Source organism: Ovis aries, chromosome 23 (assembly GCF_016772045.2).
Source record: "Ovis aries strain OAR_USU_Benz2616 breed Rambouillet chromosome 23, ARS-UI_Ramb_v3.0, whole genome shotgun sequence".
Classification (NCBI taxonomy): Eukaryota; Metazoa; Chordata; class Mammalia; order Artiodactyla; family Bovidae; genus Ovis; species Ovis aries.
This window is the reverse complement of record NC_056076.1, coordinates 20,598,034-20,624,777: the sequence shown is the minus strand read 5'-3', so window position 1 is coordinate 20,624,777 and position 26,744 is coordinate 20,598,034. Positions and strand designations below refer to the sequence as shown.

At 41.0% G+C, this 26,744-nt stretch overlaps 2 protein-coding genes across 14 annotated transcripts in view; one reads left to right on the top strand and one right to left on the bottom strand.

The window, feature by feature from the left end:
• Positions 1 to 17,043, bottom strand: part of TPGS2 (tubulin polyglutamylase complex subunit 2) — a 69,067-nt gene extending 52,024 nt beyond the window's left edge. For 4 of the 5 annotated variants that reach the window (XM_042239371.2, XM_042239370.2, XM_004020414.6 and 1 more), the window contains exon 1: positions 16,912 to 17,043. Coding sequence is in view for 2 of the 5 variants with exons in the window: in XM_004020414.6 (XP_004020463.1) it covers positions 16,912 to 16,993 (82 nt within the window). In the remaining 3 variants the exon portion in view is untranslated. Of the gene's footprint in view, positions 1 to 104 lie in introns of all 5 variants that reach the window. The other variant, XM_060405331.1, reaches the window with a different exon arrangement.
• A 343-nt stretch (positions 17,044 to 17,386) lies between these two features.
• KIAA1328 (KIAA1328 ortholog) overlaps positions 17,387 to 26,744 on the top strand; it is a 429,714-nt gene continuing 420,356 nt past the window's right edge. For 3 of the 9 annotated variants that reach the window (XM_042239367.2, XM_027960769.3, XM_042239365.2), the window contains exons 1-3: positions 17,387 to 17,456; positions 24,772 to 24,807; positions 25,530 to 25,672. In XM_042239367.2, coding sequence (XP_042095301.1) covers positions 17,399 to 17,456; positions 24,772 to 24,807; positions 25,530 to 25,672 — 237 coding nt within the window. In that variant the 5' untranslated portion in view covers positions 17,387 to 17,398. Of the gene's footprint in view, positions 17,694 to 17,719; positions 17,871 to 17,916; positions 23,571 to 24,771; positions 24,808 to 25,529; positions 25,673 to 26,744 lie in introns of those variants that run through there. The other 6 variants (XM_012103324.5, XM_060405330.1, XM_060405327.1 and 3 more) reach the window with 5 other exon arrangements.

Here is a 26,744-nt window from a genome sequence, read left to right as displayed (position 1 = left end):
AATTGGGTAATATATTGACCCTGTGGGTCACTGAAATTAGGTTGGAGGGAGGAAGATAAAGACTGAAAAAGTGATGGAAATGTCATAAACTATGCATAACTAACCTGGGCTGTGAAGGATGACATGGCCGTTCCGGCAGACTGGCTTCATTAATACCTACTCCTGCTCCTTCCTCATGCGCTTTCCTGTATTATATTGACCAGCTGGCTAAAGACTACATTTCCCAGATTCCACTGCAGCTAGGCGCCTGCTGGAGGCCATGCTTTCTGCAGGGAAACCCGCTGGCATAAAACCTGGAAGGAGAGAAGGAGCAGGTGAGGTAGAGGGGTAAGTAGGGTGATGGGCTCTTTTTACAAGCATAGTTGCAAAGGTATTTTGATCTCATGGGGTTGAGAGTTGTAGTGTGGCAGAAGCAGCAGCAATTTCTCAATTCTACAGCTTCCTAGCTGCAGGTATGTCCCATTTAGCATCCTTTTCACAGTTTGGTTGGTTCTCAGCCTAGAATCTGCTCTGTTTAATCTCCCAATTATTTTATGGGCTAATACCTCTCAAGTCCTTCCTGCCTTAACTAGCTACAGTGTCTTTCCAGCCTTTAACAAGCTATGTATTCTATGGTCTGCCACTAAAAATCCTGATTGATAGACAGAGTTTGCATCTGTGGGTTCACCTTCAGGACAAATGAATGTGTGCAGATCAGACGAAATGGTCATTAATATGACTTAAAAATTGTGGCCACAGAGCCAGACAAAAAGTAGTAGAGGTTTTGGAACCCAAGATTCCAAAGACATTAAAGTTCTTTACAGACAGAAAAGAAAACTTAAGACTATAAGATTATTCAAAGAGAACAAGAGTTTATTACACAAATCAAAGAATTACATAAAGATAATACATCAGATAATACATGGAGATCAGCCCTGGGATTTCTTTGGAAGGAATGATGCTAAAGCTGAAACTCCAGTACTTTGGCCACCTCATGAAAAGAGTTGACTCATTGGAAAAGACTCTGATGCAGAGGGATTGGGGGCAGGAGGAGAAGGGGATGACAGAGGATAAGATGGCTGGATGGCATCACTGACTCGATGGATGTGAGTTTGAGTGAACTCCAGAAGTTGGTGATGGACACGGAGGCCTGGCATGCTGTGATTCATGGGGTCGCAAAGAGTCAGACACAACTGAGTGACTGAACTGAACTGAATACATGAAGCTAGGGCTTCAAGGTGAGGCACCTGGAGGGCTTGAGTGGTGGGTGGGTAGAGTGGAGTAGACTGTACATGGCCAACCTGAGGTTCTTTAGAAGGACCAGCTTGAAGGGTTCATCTCTGGTTGATGCTGGGAATCTGGCTTCTGCATGTATTCTACATTGAGAAGGCTGTTTTCCCAATCTGCCTAAATCACTAAAAATCTGCGTTCCTTTTGAGAGTCAAAAATTTGCATGGTGTCATGGGCAAAGCTCATTAACAATTCTCAGGAAATAAAAATAGAATCTGGATAATAAGATAAACTCTAACATTTTTTTTTCCCTTTGGCCTTGGTCTAGTTTCATTTGCTTATAGGATACCATGAGCAGAGACCTCGTACCTGGCGCTTCAGACCATAGTTCCTCTTGCAAGGTAACTACACCTAACACTTTAGCTTGCCTCACACATCAGGTTCGGGTTTTGGTAAGTTCTAAGGGAAAAGAATTCCAGTTGAGCTATTTCAAATCCTGGAAGATGATGCTGTGAAAATGCTGCACTCGATATGCCAGCAAATTTGGAAAACTCAGCAGTGGCCACAGGACTGGAAAAGGTCAGTTTTCATTCCAATCCCAAAGAAAGGCAATGCCAAAGAATGCTCAAACTACTGCACAATTGCACTCATCTCACAGGCTAGTAAAGTAATGCTCAAAATTCTCCAAGCCAGGCTTCAGCAATAAGTGAACTTCCAGATGTTCAAGCTGGTTTTAGAAAAAACAGAGGAACCAGAGATCAAATTGCCAATATCCAATGGATCATGGAAAAAGCAAGAGAGTTCCAGAAAAACATCTATTTCTGCTTTATTGACTATGCCAAAGCCTTTGTGTGGATCATAATACACTGTGGAAAATTCTGAAAGAGATGGGAATACAGACCACCTGACCTGCCTCTTGAGAACTCTGTATGCAGGTCAGGAAGCAACAGTTAGAACTGGACATGGAACAACAGATTGGTCCCAAATAAGAAAAGGTGTACGTCAGGCTGTATATTGTCACCCTGCTTATTTAACTTATATGCAGAGTACATCATGAGAAATGCTGGGCTGGAAGAAGCACAAGCTGGAATCAAGATTGCCAGGAGAAATATCAATCACCTCAGATATGCAGATGACACCACCCTTATGGCAGAAAGTGAAGAGGAACACAAAAGCCTCTTGATGAAAGAGGAGAGTGAAAAGTTGGCTTAAAGCTCAACATTCAGAAAATGAAGATCATGGCATCTGGTCCCATCACTTCATGGGAAATAGATGGGGAAACAGCGGAAACAGTGTCAGACTTTATTTTTGGGGGGCTCCAAAATCACTGCAGATGATGATTGCAACCATGAAATTAAAACACACTTACTCCTTGGAAGGAAAGTTATTACCAACCTAGATAGCATATTGAAAAGCAGAGACATTACTTTGCCAACAAAGGTCCATCTAGTCAAGGCTATGGTTTTTTCAGTGGTCACGTATGGATGTGAAAGTGGGACTGTGAAGAAAGCTGAGTGCTGAAGAATTGATGCTTTTGAACTGTGGTGTTGGAGAAGACTCTTGAGAGTCCCTTGGACTGCAAGGAGATCCAATCAGTCCATTCTAAAGGAGATCAGTCCTGGGTGTTCTTTGGAAGGACTGATGCTAAAGCTGAAACTCCAATACTTTGGCCACCTGATGCGAAGTCTTGACTCACTGGAAAAGACTCTGATGCTGGGAGGGATTGAGGGCAGGAGGAGAAGGGGATGACAGAGGATGAGATGGCTAGATGGCATCACCAACTTGATGGACATGAGTTTGGGTGAACTCCAGGAAGTGGTGATGGACAGGGAGGCCTGGGGTGCTGCGATTCATAGGGTCACAAGGAGTCGGACATGAGTGAGCGACTGAACTGAACTGAACTGAAGGGAACAGAGTAGTTATCCCCTGGAAAGTCGATTCAAGTTCAGGCTATGCTTTTAGACAACCCAGTGGTTACCTTAAAACCTATCACACACTAAATCCTGCCACCCTGCTACAGGACTGGGGTTCCTGGAGCATGATCATATAGAAACCATAGACATGATCTATTCCAGTTGCCCCAACTGAGAAAGTTAGCCTCTCAGAGATGGGAGCAGTTTTATGAGAAGAGAGAAAAGTCTGGTGGATATGCAGTAACTTCTCAGACCCAAGTCACAGAAGTGAGAAGCTACCCACTGAGGCTCCTGCCCCCAAAGAAGAGTTGACAGTCCTCACCTGAGCCTTTTAGCATGGGACAGGGAAAATCCTACATGTTTTCACAGATTCCCAGTATGCATATGCCATCCTACCCACACATGGGGCTATTTGGATGGAAGGAGGTATGCTTACTGCAGAGAATAAACTTGTGAAATGTGGCTTAAGCATACTGAAGTTCTTAAGAGTACAGCTTCCAAAAGGGATGGCAGTGATTCATTGCAGGCCTCATACAAAGGGAATACAGAGGTAAAAAAGGGAAACAAAGTGAATACAACTGCCGAAAGGGTGGCCCAGAACCTGCAACTTGGCAACCACCGCTCATACCTCAAAGGCAAGATCCATCCAATCATTCCCCAATCTACAGAAAGGAAGAATTAGATAAAAACTGAAAACTGGGCTCCAGTAGAGATCGAGAGGACCATGGTGGCTAGCTAATGAACACAGGCAACACTTCTTTTCCAAACCACAGCTTGTCAAGCCATCAGGAAGGTTCATCAAGACTCACCACAGGAGGGAGGCCCTAAATAATTGGTCAGTTGAGCTCACGGTTAACTCCAGGCATGGAAACTATAATCAAATGGATAGATGAGACATGCCCATCTGCACAATGAACACAGCTCCCCAGACCAGACCCTCCAGAGGCCCCTAGATAAGGGCCATTCAGACCAGAGGGACATATCCTGGAGAAGACTGGCAGATTGATTTCACCATCATGGCAAGAGTACTGGGCATTTTCAGGGATCTCCTGGCCCTAGAAAACACAGTTTCTGGGTGGAAAGAAGCATTTCCTGCTAGAACTGAAATGACAGCTGAAGTGGCTAAGGCATTACTAAAAGATATAGTCCCCAGGTTGGGGCTCCCAGGATCCCTGCAAAGAAATAATGGTTCAGCATTTGTGTCTCAAGCGATGATGGAAGTAAGTGCCCTGGGCATAAAATGGACCTTGTACTCAGTCTGGAGACCCTCCCCACCCAAACTGTCAAAGAGAGATCCAATCAGACCCTGAAATGGGCCTTAGCCAAGGTATGTCAGGAAACTCAAGAAAACTGGCCCTAGTGTGCATGTGGTTAGCCCCAGGGGATAAATTAAAATTAAGTGTATTTGAACTTTTAACACACACATAGTAGACCCATTTCCCAATCCCAAGAGAAGGGACATCTTAACCCCACTGAAATGGAATAACTCAAGTATGCCCTCCCCTAGGAAAAACCATGAAAGCTCTCACAGAAGATGGTGACCAGGTGCCCGTACCCACTGACCTGGCCCTCCACCTCTTCCAGCCAGGAGCCTGAGCGAACCTAAAAATCTCAAAAACCAGCTGCTGCAAGATCAGCTCATGCCTAGTTGAACAGACTCTCCTTGGTGACCCTAACCACCCACTCTGCTCTGATGTTGTAGGCATCATTCCATGGGGACACTGTACTTGAGGGAAGAGGCCCCCAAGCCCCAACCTGTAGAGAGACAATTTGGGGCAATGGCCCCCTTGATGACTCGTGATGCTAAGACCTGAAGCTTCTCTTCTAAAAAACAATCAAAGCATGACCAGGGAGATACAGCCCCAGCAGTGAGCCTCGACATCAGGGCACACTTGGCCATAGGCAGAAAACCAAGATACTTACATTTTTAGGAAAAATCTGACATGTGACCGTTATTCTTTTGTCATCTGACATGTAACCACTGTTCTCTTGGGCCATGTATCTTACATTGTCTGAAGTCATTTGCCTCAAAAAGTAATAAAACACGCTGGGACCTGGGACCCTTTGCTGTAGTGCTGCAATGCCTGTACCTGGACACACCTCTGCCTGAGCAACAAAATACACAGAAACTGTAAGGGACTAAAAATAACTGCATGCATGTGCTGCTGCTGCTGCTGCTGCTAAGTTGCTTCAGTCGTGTCTGACTCTGTGCGACCCATAGACAGCAGCCCACCAGGCTCCCCCATCCCTGAGATTCTCCAGGCAAGAACACTGGAGTGGGTTGCCATTTCCTTCTCCAATGCATGAAAAGTGAAAGTGAAGTCGCTCAGTCGTGTCCGACTCTTAGTGACCCCATGGACTGCAGCCCGCGTGCATGTGCAGGTGGGGCAAATTCTAAACGGAAGATACAGAGTCCAAAAAACTCAATTGCCACTTTTGAAGTAGTTTGTTGTTTAGTCACTAAGTGTGTCTGAGTCTCCAAGTTGCTAAGGCGCGTTGGACTCTTCAGGGGCCCCATGGACTGTAGGCCTCCACAGAGAGGGTGCAACCAGCACTGAGATCTGAACAGCAAAGTGCTGCTGCCTGGTGAGTACTCCACTCACCCTCCCCAACAAGAACCCTACAGAGCAGCCCCACCCCTGGCTGTGGGAAAGAGTTATACTCTAGAGTGTGAGCTGGCTTCTTTCCATTCTTTGATTGAATAAAACTTCCATTTGCTTCTGAACCAAACTCGGTCTCATCCTACTGGCTCTAATGATACTGGGCAGGAAGACCCCTTTTGGTGCCCAACGCAAAAGGGTTGGTAACAACAAAAGGCTGATTGTTTTGCCTACATGAGTGGCCCCCAATAAAACCCCTAGAATTTGGGTCATAGGCCAGCTTCCCTGGGCAGAAACACTACCCACATATTGTAGCATTTCACCACTTGAAGCAGTGTACTCTATGTGACCACTCACCGGTGGGAAAACTTCAGAAGCTGATACACGGCTTCCTCTGGATATCACCTGATATGTCAAAGATCAGATTTCTAGGGTCCAACTGATTGATATAATGAACTATAGCTGGGAGTCCTGTCTGAGTCTTGTTGAGTCCTTCTAATGAATCACTGAGACTTGTTGACAGTTGTGAGACACCAGAAACATCTATCTATCTCTTCATTTTAAATATGTTTTATTTGCTTTAGTTATGTTTTGGAAAATAGCAAATAGTTGGGTTTTGTGAGCCAGATTTAAAATCTTTTTCTATTACTAGGTGACTTAAGCTCATTCATGTTTATTGTTATGAGGGATATGTTTGGTCTCAGCCTTATCATTATATTTTCAATTACACGTATTATATTACACTTGTTATGTTTCTTTTTGAAATGTGTATTGTTTGCTCTTTTCTTTAAAATATTTGGGGGAATGGACTGCTTTCTATTGCTTCATGAGAAACTACCACAAATTAGCAACTTTAGACAGCACCCAGGTCACAGTTCTGCAGCTCGTAAATCTGGCACAGCATGACTGGTCTCTCTGCTGAGGCTGAAATAATTGATCTATATTTCTATACAACCAGGCAAACTGACTGCTCAAGTGTCAGCTGATCTATTCTCATTGGGTGCTCCAGGTCATCTTCCATTCCTGTTACTGGCAGAACTCAACTCCTTGTGGTTGTAGGAATTAAGTCTTCAGTCCTTGCCTGCTGTCAGCCAGGGACACTTTCAGCTTTCAGAGGCCTTTATGATATACTTTATCATGTGTTCTCATCCATCTTCAAGCCAGCGACAGCATAACAAATCTTTTTCATGCTTCAAATCTCTTTGACTTCCTCTTCTGTTAACAGCTTGTTGTAAAGTGCTCATGGAGTTAAGGATAATCTCCCTTTTTGCCAATTCACACAACAAATCACAGGTGCTATACTTCAGGAAATCTTGGAGGGCTATTTTTGGGATTCCTTTTTTATTAAAAAAAAATAGCCTTATTGAGATATAATTCCACACCATAAAGTGTTCACCCCACTGAAATGTATACTTCAGTGATTTTTAGTATATTCACAGAGTTGTGCATCCTTTCCTGAAAAAGAAACTTGGTACCATCCTCCATTCCCCACTCCCAGCATTCTGGCAATTTACTTTACATCTGTACATACTTATAGATCATAAGTGAAATCATAAAACACATGGCCTTTGTAACTCTCCTTTCAATTAGTTTTCAAGGTTAATCTATATTGTAGCATGGATCAGTACTGTATTTCTTTTATTTGCCAACATTTCCTATTGTATGGACATACCACATTTTTCGGATCTATTCATCAGCTGATGGACATATGGACTGTTTCTACTTTATTATAAATAATGCTTTAAAGAATATTTGTGTACATGTTTTTGCATGTAAATGTTTTTCATTTCTCTTGGGTATATATCCAGAGGTGAAATTGCTGGGTCATAGGTAACTATGTTTAGCTTTTTGAGGAAGTGCCAAACTGCTTTCCAAAGTAGCAGTGCCATTTTACATTCCCACCTATAGTGAATGAATATTCCAGTTTCTCCAGTTCCTTGCCAAGACGTACATGTATTTATTTATTTTTTAAGCAGGCATCCTAGAGGGTGTGAAGTGGTATTTGGATTGGATTATTTGATGTTTTTGTAGAGTCATATGAGTTCTTAATAGATTTCACCCATAAATCCTTTATCACATATGTGATTTGCAGTCTCTCCTTTTCTGTGGAGTCTTCACTTTCTTGATGGTAGCTTTAAAAGCACAAGCACTTTTAATATTGATGAAGTATGATTTAGCTATTTTTTTTCTTTTGTTTCTTGTACTTTTGGTGTTAGATCTAAGAATCTACTGCCTAATCCAAAGTCATTAAAAAATCAATTCAAGGCCTATGTTTTAGCACATACATTTATATCTAAGATCCATTTTGAGTTAATTTTTGTATCTGAATTGAGGATGGGGTCCAATTTCACTCTTTTGGATGTGGCTATCCAGTTGCCACAAAATATTTTGAAGACTTTTCCCCTCATTATTTAGATATCCCTGCTGAAAATCACTGGGCCATAAATGTGATGGTTTAGTTCTGGAGTCTGAATTCTATTCCACTGATCTATACTTCTATCTTTATAGCAATGCCCCAGTGAAAACTACTGTAGATTTGGAGTAAATTTATTGTAGTAATATATACATAAAAATCTGAGATATTAACTATTTTGAAGCGTACATTTAAGTACACTTGACATTGCTGTATAATTATCACCACTATTCATCTGCAGAACATTTTCATTATCCCAAGTGTAATAAACTTTCAAATAGTAAAATTTAAGTCCTCTAACTTTTGTACCTCTTTTCCAACTTTGGCTATTCTGGGTCTCCATTTTCATATTAATTTTAGGACTGGGTTATTTGTCAATATCTGAGAGAGAAGCAGTTGATGTTTTCATAGGGATTGCAAATTTAGTCAATTTTCAGAGTATGGGATTGTAATAATATTAAGACTTCCAAACCATAAACATGTCTTCCAGTCTGTTTAGATGTTTTTTAATTTCTTTACATACTGTGTAGTACAAGTCATGCACTTCTGTTAATTTATTCATGTATGCCTTACTTCTGTTAACTTTATACTAAGTATTTTACTATTTTGACCAAATTGTAAATTGAATTGTTTTTATAGATTTTTGGACTTGTTCATTGCTAACCTATAGGGTTTTTTTTTCTCTCTCTTTTTTGTGTGTGGATTTCTTAGGACTTTTTTTAAAATACATGGAGCATGTTATCTGCAAATAGCTCCTTCCTTCTTTCCTTCCCACTTGTATGTCTTTATTTCATTCTCTTGCTTAACTGCCCTGACTAGAATCTCAGTTAAATGCTGAACAGAAGTGGTGTAAGAGGGGAGTTCTTATTTTGCAGAAAAGAGAGAATGTAGCATACCTGAGACTGCAATATTTAGAGACATCTGCTTGTAAGGTTGGTCCTTGGTTGGCATCTGGGAACTCGGATTTCAAGAGGATTTCTACCATTCCCTGGTAAGAATGGCTCACTGTACCCCTTGCTATTGCAGACAATATGGTTTATGCTAACACCTGTTTTCCTCTGGGAGTCTCAAATTTGGTACATATTAGGTAGATGGTGTCTACATAATGCATTTCCAATAAAAGGTATGGACTCCTGGTCACATGAGCTTCCCTAGTAGACAACATTTCAGATGTATTGTCACATATTGCTGGAATAATTAAGGGTGTCCCATGTGATTCCTAGAGATGGCAACGACACCCCACTCCAGTACTCTTGCCTGGAAAATCCCATGGATGGAGGACCCTGGTAGACTACAGTCCATGGGGTTGTGAAGAGTCGGACATGACTGAGGGACTTCACTCTCACTTTTCACTTTCATGCATTGGAGAAGGAAATGGCAACCCACTCCAGTGTTCTTGCCTGGAGAATCCCAGGGACGGGGGAGCCTGGTGGGCTGCCATCTATGGGGTCACACAGAGTCAGACATGACTGAAGCAACTTAGCAGCAGCAGCATGTGATTCCACTAAGAGAAAACTCTTGAAAACTTATATCTGGTTTACTTAATCTCCCCACATGTACCTTTCCCTTTGCTTCTACTATAATAAATTGCAACATGACTGTCTCTCAAGTCCTGTAACCTCAACTTGGTGTGGTGCTGGGGATCCCATGAACATTTGTCTTGTTCCTGATTTTACTGGGAAAGTATCCGGTTTCTCACCATTAAGTAAATGTTGGCTGTGGGTTCTTCATAGATACCCTTCATCAGGTTGAGGAAGCTTGATTTTTGCTTTTATGTTTTCATTCTATCCCACAATTCAGGTATGGTCTGTCATCAGAGAACACACCTTGTATGATATAAATTCTTCAAAATTTATTTTGGCTTGCTTAAAGGTCTAACATATTTGAGGTTATTCCATGTCTACTTGAGAATAATTTTATTATACTGTTTCTGATAAAGTGTTCTACAGATGTCTGTTAGGTAGAGTCAATTTAGTGTTGCTTAAGTTTGCTAGTTCCTTGTTAACTTTCTACCCAGCGGTTTTATCGATTGTTGTAAGTAGGGTATTGTCTGAGACTATTATTGTTGAATTATCTATCTCTCCTTTCAACACTGTCAATTTTTGCTTCATATATTTTGGACCTTCATAGGTACATATATGATAATTATTTTGTTTTCCTGGGCATTGATACCTATTATCATTATGAACTGTCCTCCTTTGTTTCAAATAATGAATTTTGTTTTAAAGTTTATTTTACCTGATATTAGTATAACCACTCAAGCTCCACTTGGGGTTCTATTTGCATGGTATATTTTCCCCCCATATTTTCAGTTTTAACCTGTTTGTGTCTATAAATACAAAATGTGTCTCTTGTAGACTAGGTATATTTGAATCATGTTTTTGCTTTTCTAAAATCTGATGGCAATCTCTGCCTTCTCATTGAAGTGTTTAGTCCATTTACATTAAATGCAACTACTGATAAGGTAGGATTTATTTCTGCCATTATGCTATTTCTTTCTGAGTCCTCACCAGCAATATTTTCAGCATTCCTATAGTCTATTTCTAGTATTAGTCTGTTAATGGTGATTTATTAGACTTTCTCTATTAAGTTCCTGAAAATTCTTCCAGCTTCCACCCATTTCCTAGTTTCAAAGATGCTTCCACATAGGTATATGTTGCAGCAGAACCCATTTCCAGGTAACGAAACATATACATTAGTTTACTATGCTGCATAACAAACTACCATAAATTTTTAGCACTGGTAAGATGAAGGACACTATCCTCTTGATGGCCATCAGCTAGGGGGCTGCTCTCAGCTCCTACAGACTAGACGCAGTTCCTTGCCATTGGTCCTCTCATAGGATCTCTCACAACATGGCAGCTTAGCTTTTCAAAGTCAGGAGGAAATCCATCTAACTTCTACTTCTCTCTCAGAATGTCCCACTGATTATGTCAGGCCTACCTAGGATAATGACCCTTTTAAGTCAAAGTTAACTAATTAAGGTACTTTAATTACATACACAAAAACCCTTTGCCTTTGTCATATAATGTAACCCAAGCCATGGCATGACATCCCTCATTTTCACAGGTCCTGCCCATTATCAAGAGTAATGGATTATATACAGGTAGCACTGGACATCACCATGGACATCAGAAGATGGTCAATACTGAAATCAGACTGATTATATTCTTTGAAGCCAAAGATGGAGAAGCTCTATACAGTCAGCAAAAACAAGACTGGGAGCTGACTGTGGCTCAGACCATGAATTCCTTATTGCAAAATTCAGACTTAAATTGAAGTAAGTAGGGGAAACCGCTAGACCATTCAGGTATGACCTAAATCAAATCCCTTATGATTATATAGTGGAAGTGAGAAATAGATCCAGGGGATTAGATATGATAGACAGAGTACCTGAAGAACTATGGATGGAGGTTTGTGACACTGTATAGGAGGCAGGGATCAAGACAATCCCAAGAAAAAGAAATGCAAAAAGGCAAAATGGTTGTCTGAGGAGTCCTTACAAAGAGCTGTGAAAAAAAGAGAAGCAAAAGGCAAAGGAGAGAAAAAAAAAAAAAAAAAAAGATATACCCATTTGAATGCAGAGTTCCAAAGAGCAAGGAGAGATAAGAAAGCCTTCCTTAGTGATCAATGCAAAGAAATAGAGGAAAACAATAGAATGGGAAAGACCAGAGATCTCTTCAAGAAAATTAGAGATACCAAGGGAACATTTCATGCAAAGATGGGCTCATTAAAGGATGGAAATAGGATGGACCTAACAGAAGCAGAAGATATTAAGAAGAGGTGGCAAGAATACACAGAAGAACTATAAAAAAGATCTTCACGACCCAGATAATCATGATGGTGTGATCACTCACATAGAGCCAGACATCTTAGAATGTGAAGTCAAGTGGGCCTTAGGAAGCATCACTACGAACAAAGCTAGTGGAGGTAATGGAATCCCAGTTGAGCTGTTTCAAACCTTGAAAGATGATGCTGTGAAAGTGCTGCACTCAATATGCCAGCAAATTTGGGAAAGTCAGCAGTGGCCACAGGACTGGAAAAGGTCAGTTTTCATTCCAATCCCAAAGAAAGGCAATGCCAAAGAATGCTCAAACGACCGCACAACTGCACTCATCTCATATGCTAGCAAAGTAATGCTCAAATTTCTTCAAGCCAGGCAACAGTACGTGACCCGTGAACTTCCTGACGTTCAAGCTGGTTTTAGAAAAGGCAGAAGAACCAGAGATCAAATTGCCAACATCCGCTGGATCATTGAAAAAGCAAGAGAGTTCCAGAAAAACATCTGCTTTATTGACTATGCCAAACCCTTTGACTGTGTGATCACAACAAAATGTGGAAAAATTCTTCAAGAGATGGGAATACCAAACCACCTGACCTGCCTCCTGAGAAATCTGTATGCAGGTCAGGAAGCAACATTTAGAACAGGACATGGAACAACAGAGTGGTTCCAAACAGGGAAAGGAGTAGGTCAAGGCTGTATATTGTCACCCTGTTTATTTAAATTATATGCAGAGTACATCATGAGAAATGCTAGGCTGGAAGAAGCACAAGCTGGAATCAAGACTGCTGGGAGAAATATCAATAACCTGAGATTTGCAGATGACACCACTGTTATGGCAGAAAGCAAAGATGAACTGAAGAGCCTCTTGATTAAAGAGGAGAGTGAAAAGTTGGCTTAAAACTCAACATTCAGAAAACTAAGATCATAACATCTGGTTTTATCATTTCATGGCAAATAGGTGGGGAAACAATGGAAACAGTGAGAGACTATTTTTTTGGCCTCCAAAATCACTGCAGATGGTGACTGCAGCCATGAAATAAAGACGCTTGCTCCTTGGATGAAAAGTTATGACCAACCGTGACAGCATATGAAAAAGCAGAGACATTACTTTGCCAACAAAGGTCCTTCTAGTCAAAGCTATGGGTTTTCCAGTAGGCATATATTCATGTGAGAGTTGGACTATAAAGATAGCTGAGCGCTGAAGAACTGATGCTTTTGAACGGTGGTGTTGGAGAAGACTCTTGAGTCCCTTGGACAGCAAGAAGACCCAACCAGTGAATCGTAAATGAAATCATTCCTGAATATTCATTGGAAGGACTGATGCTGAAGGTGAAACTCCCAATACTTCAGCCACCTGATGCAAAAAACTGACTCATTTGAAAAGACCCTGATGCTGGGAAAGACTGAAGGCAGAAGGAAAAGAGGATGACAGAGGATGAGATGGCTGGATGGCATCACCAACTCAATGGACATGAGTTTGAGTAAACTTCGGGAATTGGTGATGTACAGGGAGGCCTGGTGTGCTGCAGTCCATGGGGTCACAAGGAGTCAGACACAACTGAGTGACTGAACTGAACTGAGAACTGGAGGTCATTTTAGAAATCTGCCCACTAGTTACACTATAGTTACATCCTTTTAAACATCCCTTGTCATAACAGAAAACAACGGTTACATCATTCTTCAACTCTCCTCCCACCTTTGCTTTAGTCTTACGTGCATGTATTTATATATGTTTGTGTGTATTACTCTTATGAAAATAATGCTCAGCAGAAGTCTTTTTGCAGGTTTCTCAGTCTATATTTGATTTGATAAAATCTGTCCTCCAGTAGATTCCTCAGGATGGGCTCATGGGTGGAGAATTTTCTAAGTTCTGTTATTTGATAGACAGTTAGGATAGATATTAAATCCTTGGCTCACACTTTCTTTCACTGAATTTTCTATACTTGTTCAGGTATTTTAATTTTGTTTGGAGTTTAAAGTTTTCTTCTACTTCAGTTCTTTTTTGGGAAGAGTCTTCCTCAGTTGTCTGTTTGACATTTTATTTCCTGATTCCAGCATTAGTTCTCTATAAGTTTTACTTTTCTCTCCTTCATTTTGCAATAGTGTGTCATTTAAAAAGATTTCTAGGTTAGCGACACTAGTGTCTCACTTCTGTTGGTTGTTTCAGCCAGGCTCTTTGGCTGGAATCATTTCTGCGTCTGTTTGCTTGCCACAGATTCTTCTGGTGGTGAGAGAGTAGGGCAGGAAAAATTATGGTCTGGTCCTATGATTTGTTGCTTTTTCTCTTTTTACTCCGTTACTTTGCACATTTGCTATTCTCTGTCTTTAAGCAACACTGAGAGTTTGGTTTTGGATAAAAATGTAGTTGCAGAGTTATTGCACATATTTTTGGAAGGAGATTTTGGGGAGGCTGCTTACCATATACCCACCACTAACTTTAGCTGCTTTGCCATAAAAAAATCCTCTTAATATATTGTCTTTTCAAACAACAAAGAAATGTGAAAACATACAGGCAAGCTTGTTTTACCATGCTTTGCTTTATTGTGCTTCTCAGATATTGCCTTTTTTAAAATTTTTTACAAATTGAAGATTTGTGGCAACCTTGCATTGTTAAATAATGGTTAGTATTTTTCAGCAATAAAGTATTTTAAGGTTAAGGTATGTACATTTTTTAGACATAATGCTATTGCACACTTAATAGAGTGTAAACATAACTTTTATACACAGTGGAAACCAAAAATTTGTGAGAATCACTTTATTAGGATATTCACTTTTACTGCAGTGGTCTGGATCCTAATTCCCAACATCTCTGAGGTATGTCTGCAAATGATTTTTGACTTGTGATTACTAAACTTGAAATTATCAGGTTTTGACTACATTTATAAATAGACTGCTTACAGGAGGATAGATTTCCTATAAATTTAATTACCAGATGTTTAATTCCTTAGGTAGGTTTTAACTTGTAACTGTTAGCAGTTGGCCAGACATCTGAAATATATAATACAATATATTAAATGCATAAATGAAATTTAAAATGTTTATAGACATTTAATTATATAGGCCTTTAAATCAAACTGACAGCTTAAGGGAAATTTAGTTAGCTTGACTTGAGTAGATTCAACATTTACTAAAAGAAAATAATTTTTTAGAGAAAACTTTCTAGATTTATAAATATACTAATGAAGTTGAAGCTCCAATACTTTGGCCATCTGATGCAAAGAGACTGAATGTTGGGAAAGATTGAGGGCAGGAGGAGAAGGGCGAGAGAGGATGAGATGGCTGGATAACATTATCATCTCAACAGACAGGAGTCTGAGCAAACTCTGGGAGATAGTGAAGGACAGGGAGCCTGGAATGCTGCAGTCTGTGGGGTCGCAAAGAGTCAGATATGACTTAGTGATAGAACAACAACAATGAAGTACGTCTGTGGAATAGCAAGACCTGCCTAAGTCCAGAAGTACAAGAAGCAATAGTGTAGAAGTCTGGGTAAGAATAAGGAGATAAAATATGAGTGGTCTCGGTGATTAGCTCTCTCTTTGCCCTACACTCACAATTTCATTTATAAAACCTATCGCTTCTCCCAAACACATCAGGATATTTCACACCTCATTTACTGTTTTAGGCACCGAGGAATATCAGTTCAGTTGCTCAGTCATGTCCCACTCTTTGCGACCCCATGAACTGCAGCACGCTGGGCTTCCCTGTCCATCACCAACTCCCGGAGTTTACCCAAGCTCATGTCCATTGAGTCTGTGACGCCATCCAACCGAGGAATATAGGGAAGAATAATACAAAGTTCCTAACCTCATGGACTTCAGCTACAGAAAAGAGACAAAGTAAAACAAACAAAAAATACATAATTTCAAATAGTGGCAAAGCCATAGAGGATTAAAAAAAGAGTAGGATAAAGGAAGACAGTGATAGGGAACGGTGTTACTGGAACTGTATTCAGGGAAGGCTCCTTCGAGGTTGTGATAGTAGAGATTTGAATGAAGTCAGAGAAAGATATTCAGAGGAAGAGAATTTCTGATGGAAGGTCTAGCAAATTGCAAAAGCCTTGACGTGGGAACAAGCTTAGTGGGTTCATGGTACAAGGAAGCTACTATGGCAAAACAGAGTGGAAGTAAAGTCAGAAAGACAGTTGAGGGTAAATTATAGGAGACTGGTGGGTCATGGCACAAAATCTGGATTTTATTATGAATGCAAAAGGAAGGTGTTGAAATGTACTATTTGGCCTGCTTAGACTGCCTTTCTCCTCGGTATTCTGGCTAACTTCCACTGGTCTTTTAAAATCAGCATCATCTCCTGTGGGACATACTTCTTAGCTCTCCAGAAAAGATCAACCACCTCCTTCTGTGCGCTACCTCCGAGCAGTAACGAATGACTGAACTGTGTATGTGTTTCATTTCATTGCAGAGTAGCTCCAGCATTTAACGTAGTAGTCCCTCCCTGGGATCCTGGTGTGCTGCCGTCTATGGGGTCGCACAGAGTCAGACACGACTGAAGCGACTGAGCAGCAGCAGCAGGTACTAAGGGAAGGTTCCATAAAGGAAAACCACCCATTCAACGGTGCAAACTTTGACTTCTCTGGACCAATTCAGGTGCCATTCACACGGAGGCGCATGGGAACCGGTTGCCCTGGGAGGTCGGTTGCAACATTCCCTCACCTCTCTGGCCATCTGAAGCCAAGAAGGCCTCTCAGGACAGCCAGCCTCCCACTGTCAGGGGCCTGCTGTTTCCCCTTAGCACATCTATTCCCGCGTCCTTCCTGGGCCCTGTGGTGGGATTTCGGATGGGGTGACCTTCGGGCTTCGCGTCTCTGCATCCACACTCCCGGCAAACGGTCCCTTGGCCCCGTTAACGCACCTTCTGAACAGGACTTACAGCCGCGATGTCCACTGGTCTAGAGAGTCCAGTTCCTGCCGCGCCTCCGTGCTTCCGCGGCACACCCTTCGTCCCGTAGTCGCCCTCACGGCCCCCCGCCCCACTCACCTAGGATGCGAGTGACCCCCAAGGTCAGCTTCTCCAGGTGCGGCTTGCTGCTGCCCAGCAGCGGGGGCGACGTCTCCTCCATGTCTCGTGTCCCGGCTCCGCGTGCGGCCGGGGAAGCGGTGGGGACCGGGCGGGGGAGCAGGGCGGGCCGGAGGGCCGGACACCGCCCGGGAGGCGCGGCCGTCAAGTTCGCGGCATGCCGGGACTTGTAGTTCTCGGCGCCTGAAAGGGCTGCGGCGCGGAGATGAGGGGCCCGGGCTGCTCGGGCGGTAGTAGTCCCCCGAGGCGCTTGTTCCCGCTGCCCCGGCGGGTGCTCCGCACCACGCCGCCGGGACCCAGCGACCCCTCCGGCCGGACCGTCCCGCCCCGCCGGGGCCGGCCGCGCAAGCGGGGGCGGGCCTCTGTGTCGTGTGGCCAATCCGGACCGGGCCTGTGGGCCGGGGCGGGGCGGCCCCGGCGCGACGCCCCGAGTGGCGGTTGTTTCAAGATGGCGGACGTGGCGGGCCCCTCCCGCCCGGGCGCGGCGGCGTTCTGGAGCCGGGACTGTATCCTTTGCCCGCCTGACAGGGGGCGCCGGCGCCTTTCCCGGGGCGAGTGGTCGCGAGGGACTCGGAGCGGAAGGGAGAAGGTCGCTGCGGACCCCGGGGGCGGGGCCGTGCAGTCGGGCCGCCTGGCAGTCCCCTTGCTTGGGTATTAGGTAGCAGAGAGCCTGCACTGTTTCTCCAGGCTGGAGTTCTAGATGTGGGGACTCGACCCAAGCTGTTTCCCTGCCCTCCTTGGCGGTGAGCTCCGGAAAGTCGGCCTAGAGTCGGGGGCTGGAAGGGGCCCGCTGCCTGAGGCGACCTCCGGCCGGCCGGGTCTGTGAGGAGTGAGCTTCTGGAGGAGGGCACGGCGTTGGGTGGTCCAGGAGCTTTTCGTCTTGGTTTAGGAGTATCCCTGGCCTGCGCTGTTAGGAGCAAGTCAGTACCTCGTCGGACTTCGAAAGCCTGGCAGTGACGATGTATTTTCATACTTAGATCTTCAGAGAATCGTGGGATTTGATTTCACAGGGACGTGATCTGGTGATGCTGATGATGGAATCAGATGGGATGCAGATTTTAGGGCCTGGGAGTAGTGTTGATTTGTGTGTAGGTTGCGGGTCACCGCTAGCAGGGTTGAACCAGTTCTTGGATAGTTTTATGGTAGAGAAGCGGTGGCACTTTTACCCTTGGAGTAATGAGATGTGTGAAAAAACTGGTTCTTTTGCCTGCGTTAGGTACATTGTTCCAGATTGATCTTTGGTCCTGGTAACTTGCTTCATGTTCCAGGAGAGTTACCTGAAAGGAGGCGTTCAGTGTGTTGGATGCCCACAGAGGCAAGCCTTTTTGTCTGTTTGCTAGGATTGGCCATAGCATTGTTAGAGGCGTTGCTGTTAACTTCTCCTGAATCGTTCTTTGCAGGTTCTACTTAGCTAGTCAGTAAAACTCAAGAAGTTATATTATCAATTCCCCTTGTTGGATTACTAGGATTAAAGTGTCACGCCTTGGAGAGTGGGGTATTTTTGCATTTCTTGCTGCTGAATGTTTGATGTTATGGACTTTCTAAGCATTATTACCATTTGTGTGTGAGAGGTTGGAGAGCATCAAGTGAAATAGTGATCCTACACTGGATAAGAAGCACACTGATATACTATGCAAATTAAGTTTTTTCTTAACCTGTCAGGAGAATATGTGCATCCGGAGCAGCTGGACTGAATTGGGAAGTCAGGAAACTGGGATGAGTCTTTCTAGTGAAACTGCCTCTGCAATGTTAGAATTTTGTGATAGATAAATGAAGCTTATTAACTTATAATATGCTTCTTCAGTGTAATCATTTTCATAACATCTATGTGGCTTTCGTTATTGTTCCTTAAATTTCTGTATAACCAATGCTATTGTGCTGATATGAAATGTATAAGGATATTGTTCTGATATATAATAGAATGTATGGGGGGTGTGGATAGGGGATACAGTCTGTTGCACTAGGTATGATTAAGTTAATGGGTGTGTAAACAGAATCTATGCTCTTGGTCTTAGCAGCCTTGTACTCAATTATTTATGTAGTCATATTATGGCATATTTCATATAGATGTCATATAGCCTTCCTTTTCTCTTATATTCTCCCTTACTCTAAAAATGAATGTAAAATACTCATCTTTGCAGTGAAAGTGAGGAGCTGAAGTTATTTGGGGAAAATGGTGATTACATTCTGTAGAAATTCAGATGTTTGAAAGGAGTTTCAAGGTTACCAGTATCACCTGTTTCCCCTCCCTATTCCACGTAATGACCAATTAATATCCAGCCTCAAATATTTTCATGTTAAATCTGTAGGACTTAAAAAGCATGTTAGATGTGAATTTGTTACTGAATCTTTGCTAAAAAACATAATTATGAATCATTTGATTTAGTTATGTGTCTTTTGATCTTGTAAAAAAAATTTTTTATTGGAATGTCTTTTGATCTTGATCTCTTTTCTCGTTACACTGATGACTTCCCAGACCACCCCTGAAGTACTTATAGTTGGAACTTTCAATAGAAAAAGGCCAAAAAGTATATATCTGTAATCTGGTATTCTTTTCACACTATTCAGAGATTTTCAGTGCCTTACCTAAACTACTGGAGAAATATGATTGAGAGATTTCCCATTCCTAGATGTTTCTATCATGTGAGGGTAGGTCATCTGTGACTGAAGGTCACCTTTTCATATTGTTGTTTTTATGAGTTGTGTATCTCCTGCACAGTATGATTCAGCAGTACTGTTTTGCACAAGGTATTTATACCCAATGTGTAAGCAGTGATATGCCATGTTGTCATTTTATGGCTTAAATCTACAAGTGAAATATACCCCTTTGGCCCTAAACTGCTTTCCTTCTTCATTATAGCTCTTGGTAATATCAAAAGAAATTAATATTTCTGCAGTATCTAAATTTGATTGCTGAAGTGCACTCAAGTGTATTATCTTTAACAGTATTATGAACTTGATATTAACAAATATGAACTATAAAGGACCTGGTCAAAGCATTGCAGTAGCTATAATCTCTGCCATTGAGTTTTCAATTAAATAGAGACTTTATGTTGATGTAAAATAATATCAGTTCAGTTAAGTCACTCAGTTGTGTCTGACTCTTTGTGACCCGATGGACTGCAGCATGCCAGGCCTCCCTGTCCATCACCAACTCCCAGAGTTTACTCATACTCATGTCCATTGAGTTGTTGATGCCATCCAACCATCTCATCCTCTGTTGTCCCCTTCTCTTTCCACCTTCAATCTTTCCCAGCATCAGGGTCTTTTCAAATGAGTCAGTTCTTCGCATTAGGTGGCCAAAGTACTGGAGTTTCAATTTCAGCATCAGTCCTTCCAAAGAATACTCAGGACTGATTTCCTTTAGGATGGACTGGTTGGATCTTCTTGCTGTCCAAAGGACTCTCAAGAGTCTTCTCCAACACCACTGTTCAAAAGCATCAATTCTTCAGCACTCAGCCATCTTTATAGTCCAACTCTTACATCCATACATGACTATTGGAAAAACCATATATGTCAGGAAAGTCATTATGGTTAGTAATGATGATACACATGTTGCTGATAAGTGATTCACACTCACAAGGTTATTGCAGAATGGGAAGTTCCAAGTTTAATTTTCTTCACGTCTTGTTGCTCTAGGATAGGTATATTTATTTCTCCCTACCATTTCTGGCTTGGGTTTCTGCTTGCCACTTTAATTTTGGAAACTTGGGCATTAAAGACTTTATAACTTGCTGTACTTATCCTATTGAGGCACTTCCAGATGAACCAAGTGGAACTAAGGTGACACAGAGAACACAATAAGAGGTCCAAATTGTGTCTCTTTAACTTTCCCATGAAATATACGTTTGTTGGGAATCGGTATTTGAAGAAGGTAAATAGTTGGGTTCTCAAAAATCATGAGATGAATTTAGATTACAAAAAATTAGAAAGTATAGGTTGGATGGAGGCAATTTCAAATATATTTTGTCTTATTTATAAAAACTTTTGTTAAGATCAGTTTATTTAGTGGTCTTATATTCGAAAAAGAAATTTGGTGTAGATGTAGCTGGTGGGGTTTGTGTGCATATTTTGAATAGGACAAAGAGAAAGACAACATTGAGAGTTGTTGGACAGTGCCTCATGGGATTAAATAAATACCAATTTCATTCATCCCTAGATGGTTGACTATGATCCAGGCATTCTTTGATCTTAGAGATACAACATTGAACAAAACAATGCAGATTTTCACTGCCTTGATGCTTACATGTTAGGGAAATGAAATTAGTTCATGAATAAGTAAAATAATATTTTATGATTATGGGTGCTATGGAGAAAAATAAAGCAGGAAGAGGGTAGCTGTTAATGTCCTGGGGGTCTTTTGTGTTTTGATAACTGTTGCTTTTAGTATTTTGAAACCAGGAATTGTGATGCCTCCAGCTTTGTTCTTCTTTCTCAACATTGCTTTGACTGATTAAAGTCTTTTGTAGTTCCATACAAATTTTAGGATTGTTTGTTTTACAGTATTTCTGTGAAAAATGACTTTGGAATTTTGCTTTGAATCTGTAGATTGCTTTATGGACATTTTAACAATATTCTTTTAATTCGTGAGCGTGAATTTCTTTCATTTTTCTTCAGTTTCTTTCATCAGTGTCTTATACTTTTCAGCATACAGGTCTCTCACCTCTTCGGTTAAATTTTTTAGACTTTTTTACTATTTTTTTGATGCAGTTGTAAATAGGATTTTTTTTCCCCTAATTTGTCTTCCTGATGGTTATTCTTGTATAAAAATGCAACAGATTTTTGTTCATTGATTTTGTATTCTGCAACTTCTGTTTATCAGCAATCTGAATTTGATTATTCTGAGTTTTTCAATAGAATCTGTAGTGTTTTCTATATGTAATATCATGTCATTTGCCAATGCGTATTTGTCAAAGGCTTCTATAGTTTGTTTTTCTTAAAGAAATAGGAAGCAAAGTTATTAGCTTAAAGATGAGGGAAATGGTATCAGGTTTGAGGAGAGAAGAGAAAGTATAAAATATTTGATGAGCTTCTGATTCAAGGTATGGCTAAGTAGGTTCCTCAGTGGCTGGTCCCTTCCAGCTATGAGCAGACTCCTTTGTGGATGGTCTAGAGAAGTGTAGTATGTTTTCCAGGACTCAGTTATATCAGTCTTTCCATTGGTCATCCTTGGAGATGGATAATATTCTGCAAATTCATCCCTATTTCATATTTTAACTGAGGACCCTGTCATATGGAGCATGTCCTGAGTCATCTTGATTTTTTTCCCCTGCGTACTTTTCTCCATGTGTGTATTTCCAACGGCGAATAATTAAACAGTAACTGAAGAGTCCCAGAGGGTGTGAAAAATGAATCTGCTGCTAAAGAGTCTGCACAATTTCAGCTTGTAAAGCTTTTGTTTTGGATTGGGTGTCAATGAATTTAGAAGTGCTCTGCTCCAGTATTAGTTACAGTCAATTTCCTTGGACTAGTGGGGTCTAATTTTTTGTTTACTTGTCGTATGTGCCTCCTGAAATTTTCTATGCTCGTCCCTGATGTCTGAGGAAGTTTAAACTTTTTAGAGGCACTCAGTTCAGTTCAGTTCAGTTCAGTCGCTTAGTTGTGTCCGACTCTTTGCGACCCCATGAATCGCAGCACGCCAGGCCTCCTTGTCCATCACCAACTCCCGGAGTTCACTCAGACTCATGTCCATCGAGTCAGTGATGCCATCCAGCCTTCTCATCCTCTGTCATCCCCTTCTCCTCCTGCCCCCAATCCCTCCCAGCATCAGAGTCTTTTCCAATGAGTCAAGACTTCTTATGAGGTGGCCAAAGTACTGGAGTTTCAGCTTTAGCATCATTCTTTCCAAAGAAATCCCAGGGCTGATCTCCTTCAGAATGGACTGGTTGGATCTCCTTGCAGTCCAGGGGACTCTCAAGAGTCTTCTCCAACACCACAGTTCAAAAGCAGAAATTCTTTGGCACTCAGCCTTCTTCACAGTCCAACTCTCACATCCATACATGACCACAGGAAAAACCATAGCCTTGACTAGACGGACCTTTGTTGGCAAAGTAATGTCTCTGCTTTCCAACATGCTATCTAGGTTGGTCATAACTTTCCTTCCAAGGAGTAAGCGTCTTTTAACTTCATGGCTGCAGTCACCATCTGCAGTGATTTTGGAGCCCAAAAAAATAAAGTCTGACACTGTTTCCACTGTTTCCCCATCTATTTCCCATGAATTGATGGGACTGGATGCCATGATCTTCGTTTTCTGAATGTTGACCTTTAGGCCAACTTTTTCGCTCTCCTCTTTCACTTTCATCAAGAGGCTGTTTAGTTCCTCTTCACTTTCTGCCATAACGGTGGTGTCATCTGCATATCTGAGGTGACTGATATTTCTCCTGGCAATCTTGATTCCAGCTTGTGCTTCTTCCAGCCTAGCATTTCTCATGATGTACTCTGCATATAAGTTAAATAAGCAGGGTGACAATACACAGCCTTGACGTACTCCTTTTCCTATTTGGAACCAGTCTGTTGTTCCATGTCCAGTTCTAACTGTTGCTTCCTGACCTAGTTACCAGCAAAAGTCTTGAAGCTGTGATAGTGTATATGTTGCTGAGGAGAGCTGAACCACCTAGCAGGTCAGACAGTAAGCACCACCATTGTGTTCCTAAATTTCCTTTAGGATTCTAGGCATTTCCAGTCAACATTCCTTGAAAAGATTCCATTTCTAGAATTCGTTCTAAACTGAAATATATTGGCTCTCTAACATGTTTTATCCACTGTTTTATTCCCATCTGCTCCCAGGAGGAAATAGTTAATAATTGATTTGTCTACAAATTTTGGAAAACAAACTATTTCATAAAGTAACAGAAAACTTTGGACTTTTCTAGGTCATTTGGAAAATAATTGTTTAGACACCTGCTTCCTGGATGTGTAATAGAAGGTTATCAAATGGTAGACATACCTGGATTTAAATCTAGTTCTGAATAAAATTTTATTTCTGAAAAGTAGACTTTATTGTATTGGTTCCCTTTCTATATCAGTTGACTGATATTCAGCTGATGTTCGGCTGAGCTGGTAAAGAATCCACCTGCATTGCAGGAGACCTGGGTTTGACCCCTGGATTGGGAGATCCCCTGGAGAGGGGAATGGCTACCCACTCCAGTATTCTGGCCTGGAGAATTCCATGGACTGTATAGTCCATAGGGTCGCAAAGAGTTGGACACAACTGAGCGACTTTCACTTTCACCCTTTCAAAATTTCTCCTTTTGAAATTCGAAATAGTTCTTTTTGTCTTAAATTTCTTCCACTTGTTAAATAGTAAGGCTTCTTGAGACATTTCATGAATGTACTGTGGAAGAATAAAAAATATTTTTGTGTTTGCGTAATTGAGGTGCCCTTAAACAGTATTTGTTCTTCAAAGCTAAGACTCATTTTGAAATTACATATTCATGCCTCAGATAACTTGTCAGTTCACCAAAGATGAGCGCAATGGAGCATTTAACTCCTTGTTTACCAAAGGAAAGAAAATGAAACTACAGCGGAATTTATAGTGTTGGGTATGTCATTTGGGAATAAGGATGGATAAAACTTTAATGGAACATGACATTCCAGCATTTTTACAAAGTAGATAGTTATGAATATATAAAGATGAACTTTAAAACATTATTAATTTTGCTGCATTTATTTTCATTATATTACTTCCTAGTTTTGTTTTTAAAAGATAGTTACAAACTTCTAGCTCAAAAGAGATTGCGAATTATAGTAGAAGTATAGAACAACAGCATTTGGATGTTGGATAATCTTTTCTAGTATTTTCCTTTATGTCTTCCTGCATAGTTTCTGATGAAGAACAATCAGTAGTGTATGTTCCAGGTATGATTTTCTGTATTAATTTGGTAAACTTCCTTTGCTTCTTAACAGTTAGAAGAGAATAAAGCATTAGGAGAACTTTGTAGGTATAAGTAGATGCAGAACAGTTCATCAGAACATAATTTTTTTTCTTTTTTTAATATTTGGTGTGACCCCATTAAGGTTTGAAATACTGCCTTATTTTAGGGTCTGGCTGGCAAGTCAGCTTTTGATGAATTTATAGAATACTTCATTCATGGATTAAAGAGCAGCAGATTCTTTTCTTACTTTTCATATTCAAATAATAGTCTGAATTTTATATTTCAAAGAAAATGTATAAACTTCATGATGTAGGGTTTATGTAACAGACTTTAAAGTTTACTGGTTGTTATGAGATGAGTTGTAAAACTGAACCATTGGAGGCACTCTAATTATGTGAAAATTCAGATTTTTAGTTTCCAGGAAGTTAAGGTATATATGGCATGTTGTAGTTTATTGGTTTTAATGTGATTTACAAATGTTCACATCCCCTTTAAAAAATATTTCAGTTGAATCTCTAATGCATTCAAAACACAGTCTTTTCATGACTCATTATTTATTAACAGAGCTTTAAAATGAAGTTTATAAAGAGATTTGCCCATCAGGTGCCATACAATAGGGGGTATAAAGGAAAAGTTTGCTAGGGGGAGGGTTTAAAAGAATGAAAAGATTTAATTTTGAAATCTTGTTTTGATGGAAATCCTTAGGAATTTCTACAGAAGGAAATATCAGGTCAAGACACAAGACGGTGAATCCAAAAGCTGATGTTAAACTCAAGACCTCCAGAGTGACTGCTACTCCAGTCTCCATGGAGTCTATAAAAGGTGCAGGAGATTCAGTTGATGAACAGGTCAGTAATTTCTTTTTTTCTGTTTTTTTTTTTTTCTCTTTTTCCTTATTCTCCAATCTTTTTAAATGCTGACCAATAAGTTATTTTTCTGTGCTGGCCAATAATGGATAGGTCAGTGTAGAAGAGCCCTTGAAAGAACGTTAGATATCTACAAGTATTTTGAAAAGATACAGAGGATTCAAGGATGCTTTATTAATATTTAGTATGAATATAAAGTATATATATTACTCAAAGCTTTTGTTCCAGAATGTCCAGGCTTACTTTAAGCCTTAGTTGAGAAATGCTTATTGTCTTCATAAGTTTCAAAAATCTTACATCCTGATCTGTGTGGTGTTAGTAAATCAAATTGACAGCAGTTTCTTTTCTCTTATTAGGTATTCTTTATGATTTTTGATCATGTAAATATGTTAGTTGATAAATAATCCTTTGCATATAAGAAAATGCTTTGTTAAAATTAGCCTATATTACTATTATTATTTCCTTCACTTGTCAAATACTATCATGAAGACTTTATTTTATCGCTCAGTCGTTTATTTCTCCCTTGTCTATCTTTGCTTCTCTAATAGCGTCTCTGCATTGCTTTGGTATGTGCCCTGTCTGGTTGGTTTACTTTGCATGTGTGCTACGTCGCTTTAGTCGTGTCCAACTCTTTGCGACCCTATGGACTGTAGCCTGCTAGGCTCCTCTGTCCAGGGGATTCTCCAGCTGAGAATACACGAGTAGATTGCCATTTCCTTCCCTGTTATTTTACTTTATATTTTGTCACCTCAACCAGAGGTTAAGTCAGGATTTCACAGTCTGTGACTTGTAGGCATCTGCTTTTCCCTGTTTTGTGAGTTAAGTGTTACTGGACCACACCATTCTTTTAACATTCTTTTAATCTTATATACTCCGGGAGTTGGTGATGGACAGGGAGGCCTGGCGTGCTGCGATTCATGGGGTCGCAAAGAGTTGGACACGACTGAGCGACTGAACTGAACTGAACTGAATGCTATCTTACTGCCGCTTTTGTATTACAGTGTCAGAGGTGCTGTAAAGATGTGTGCCTACACAGCCAAAATTATTTACTATT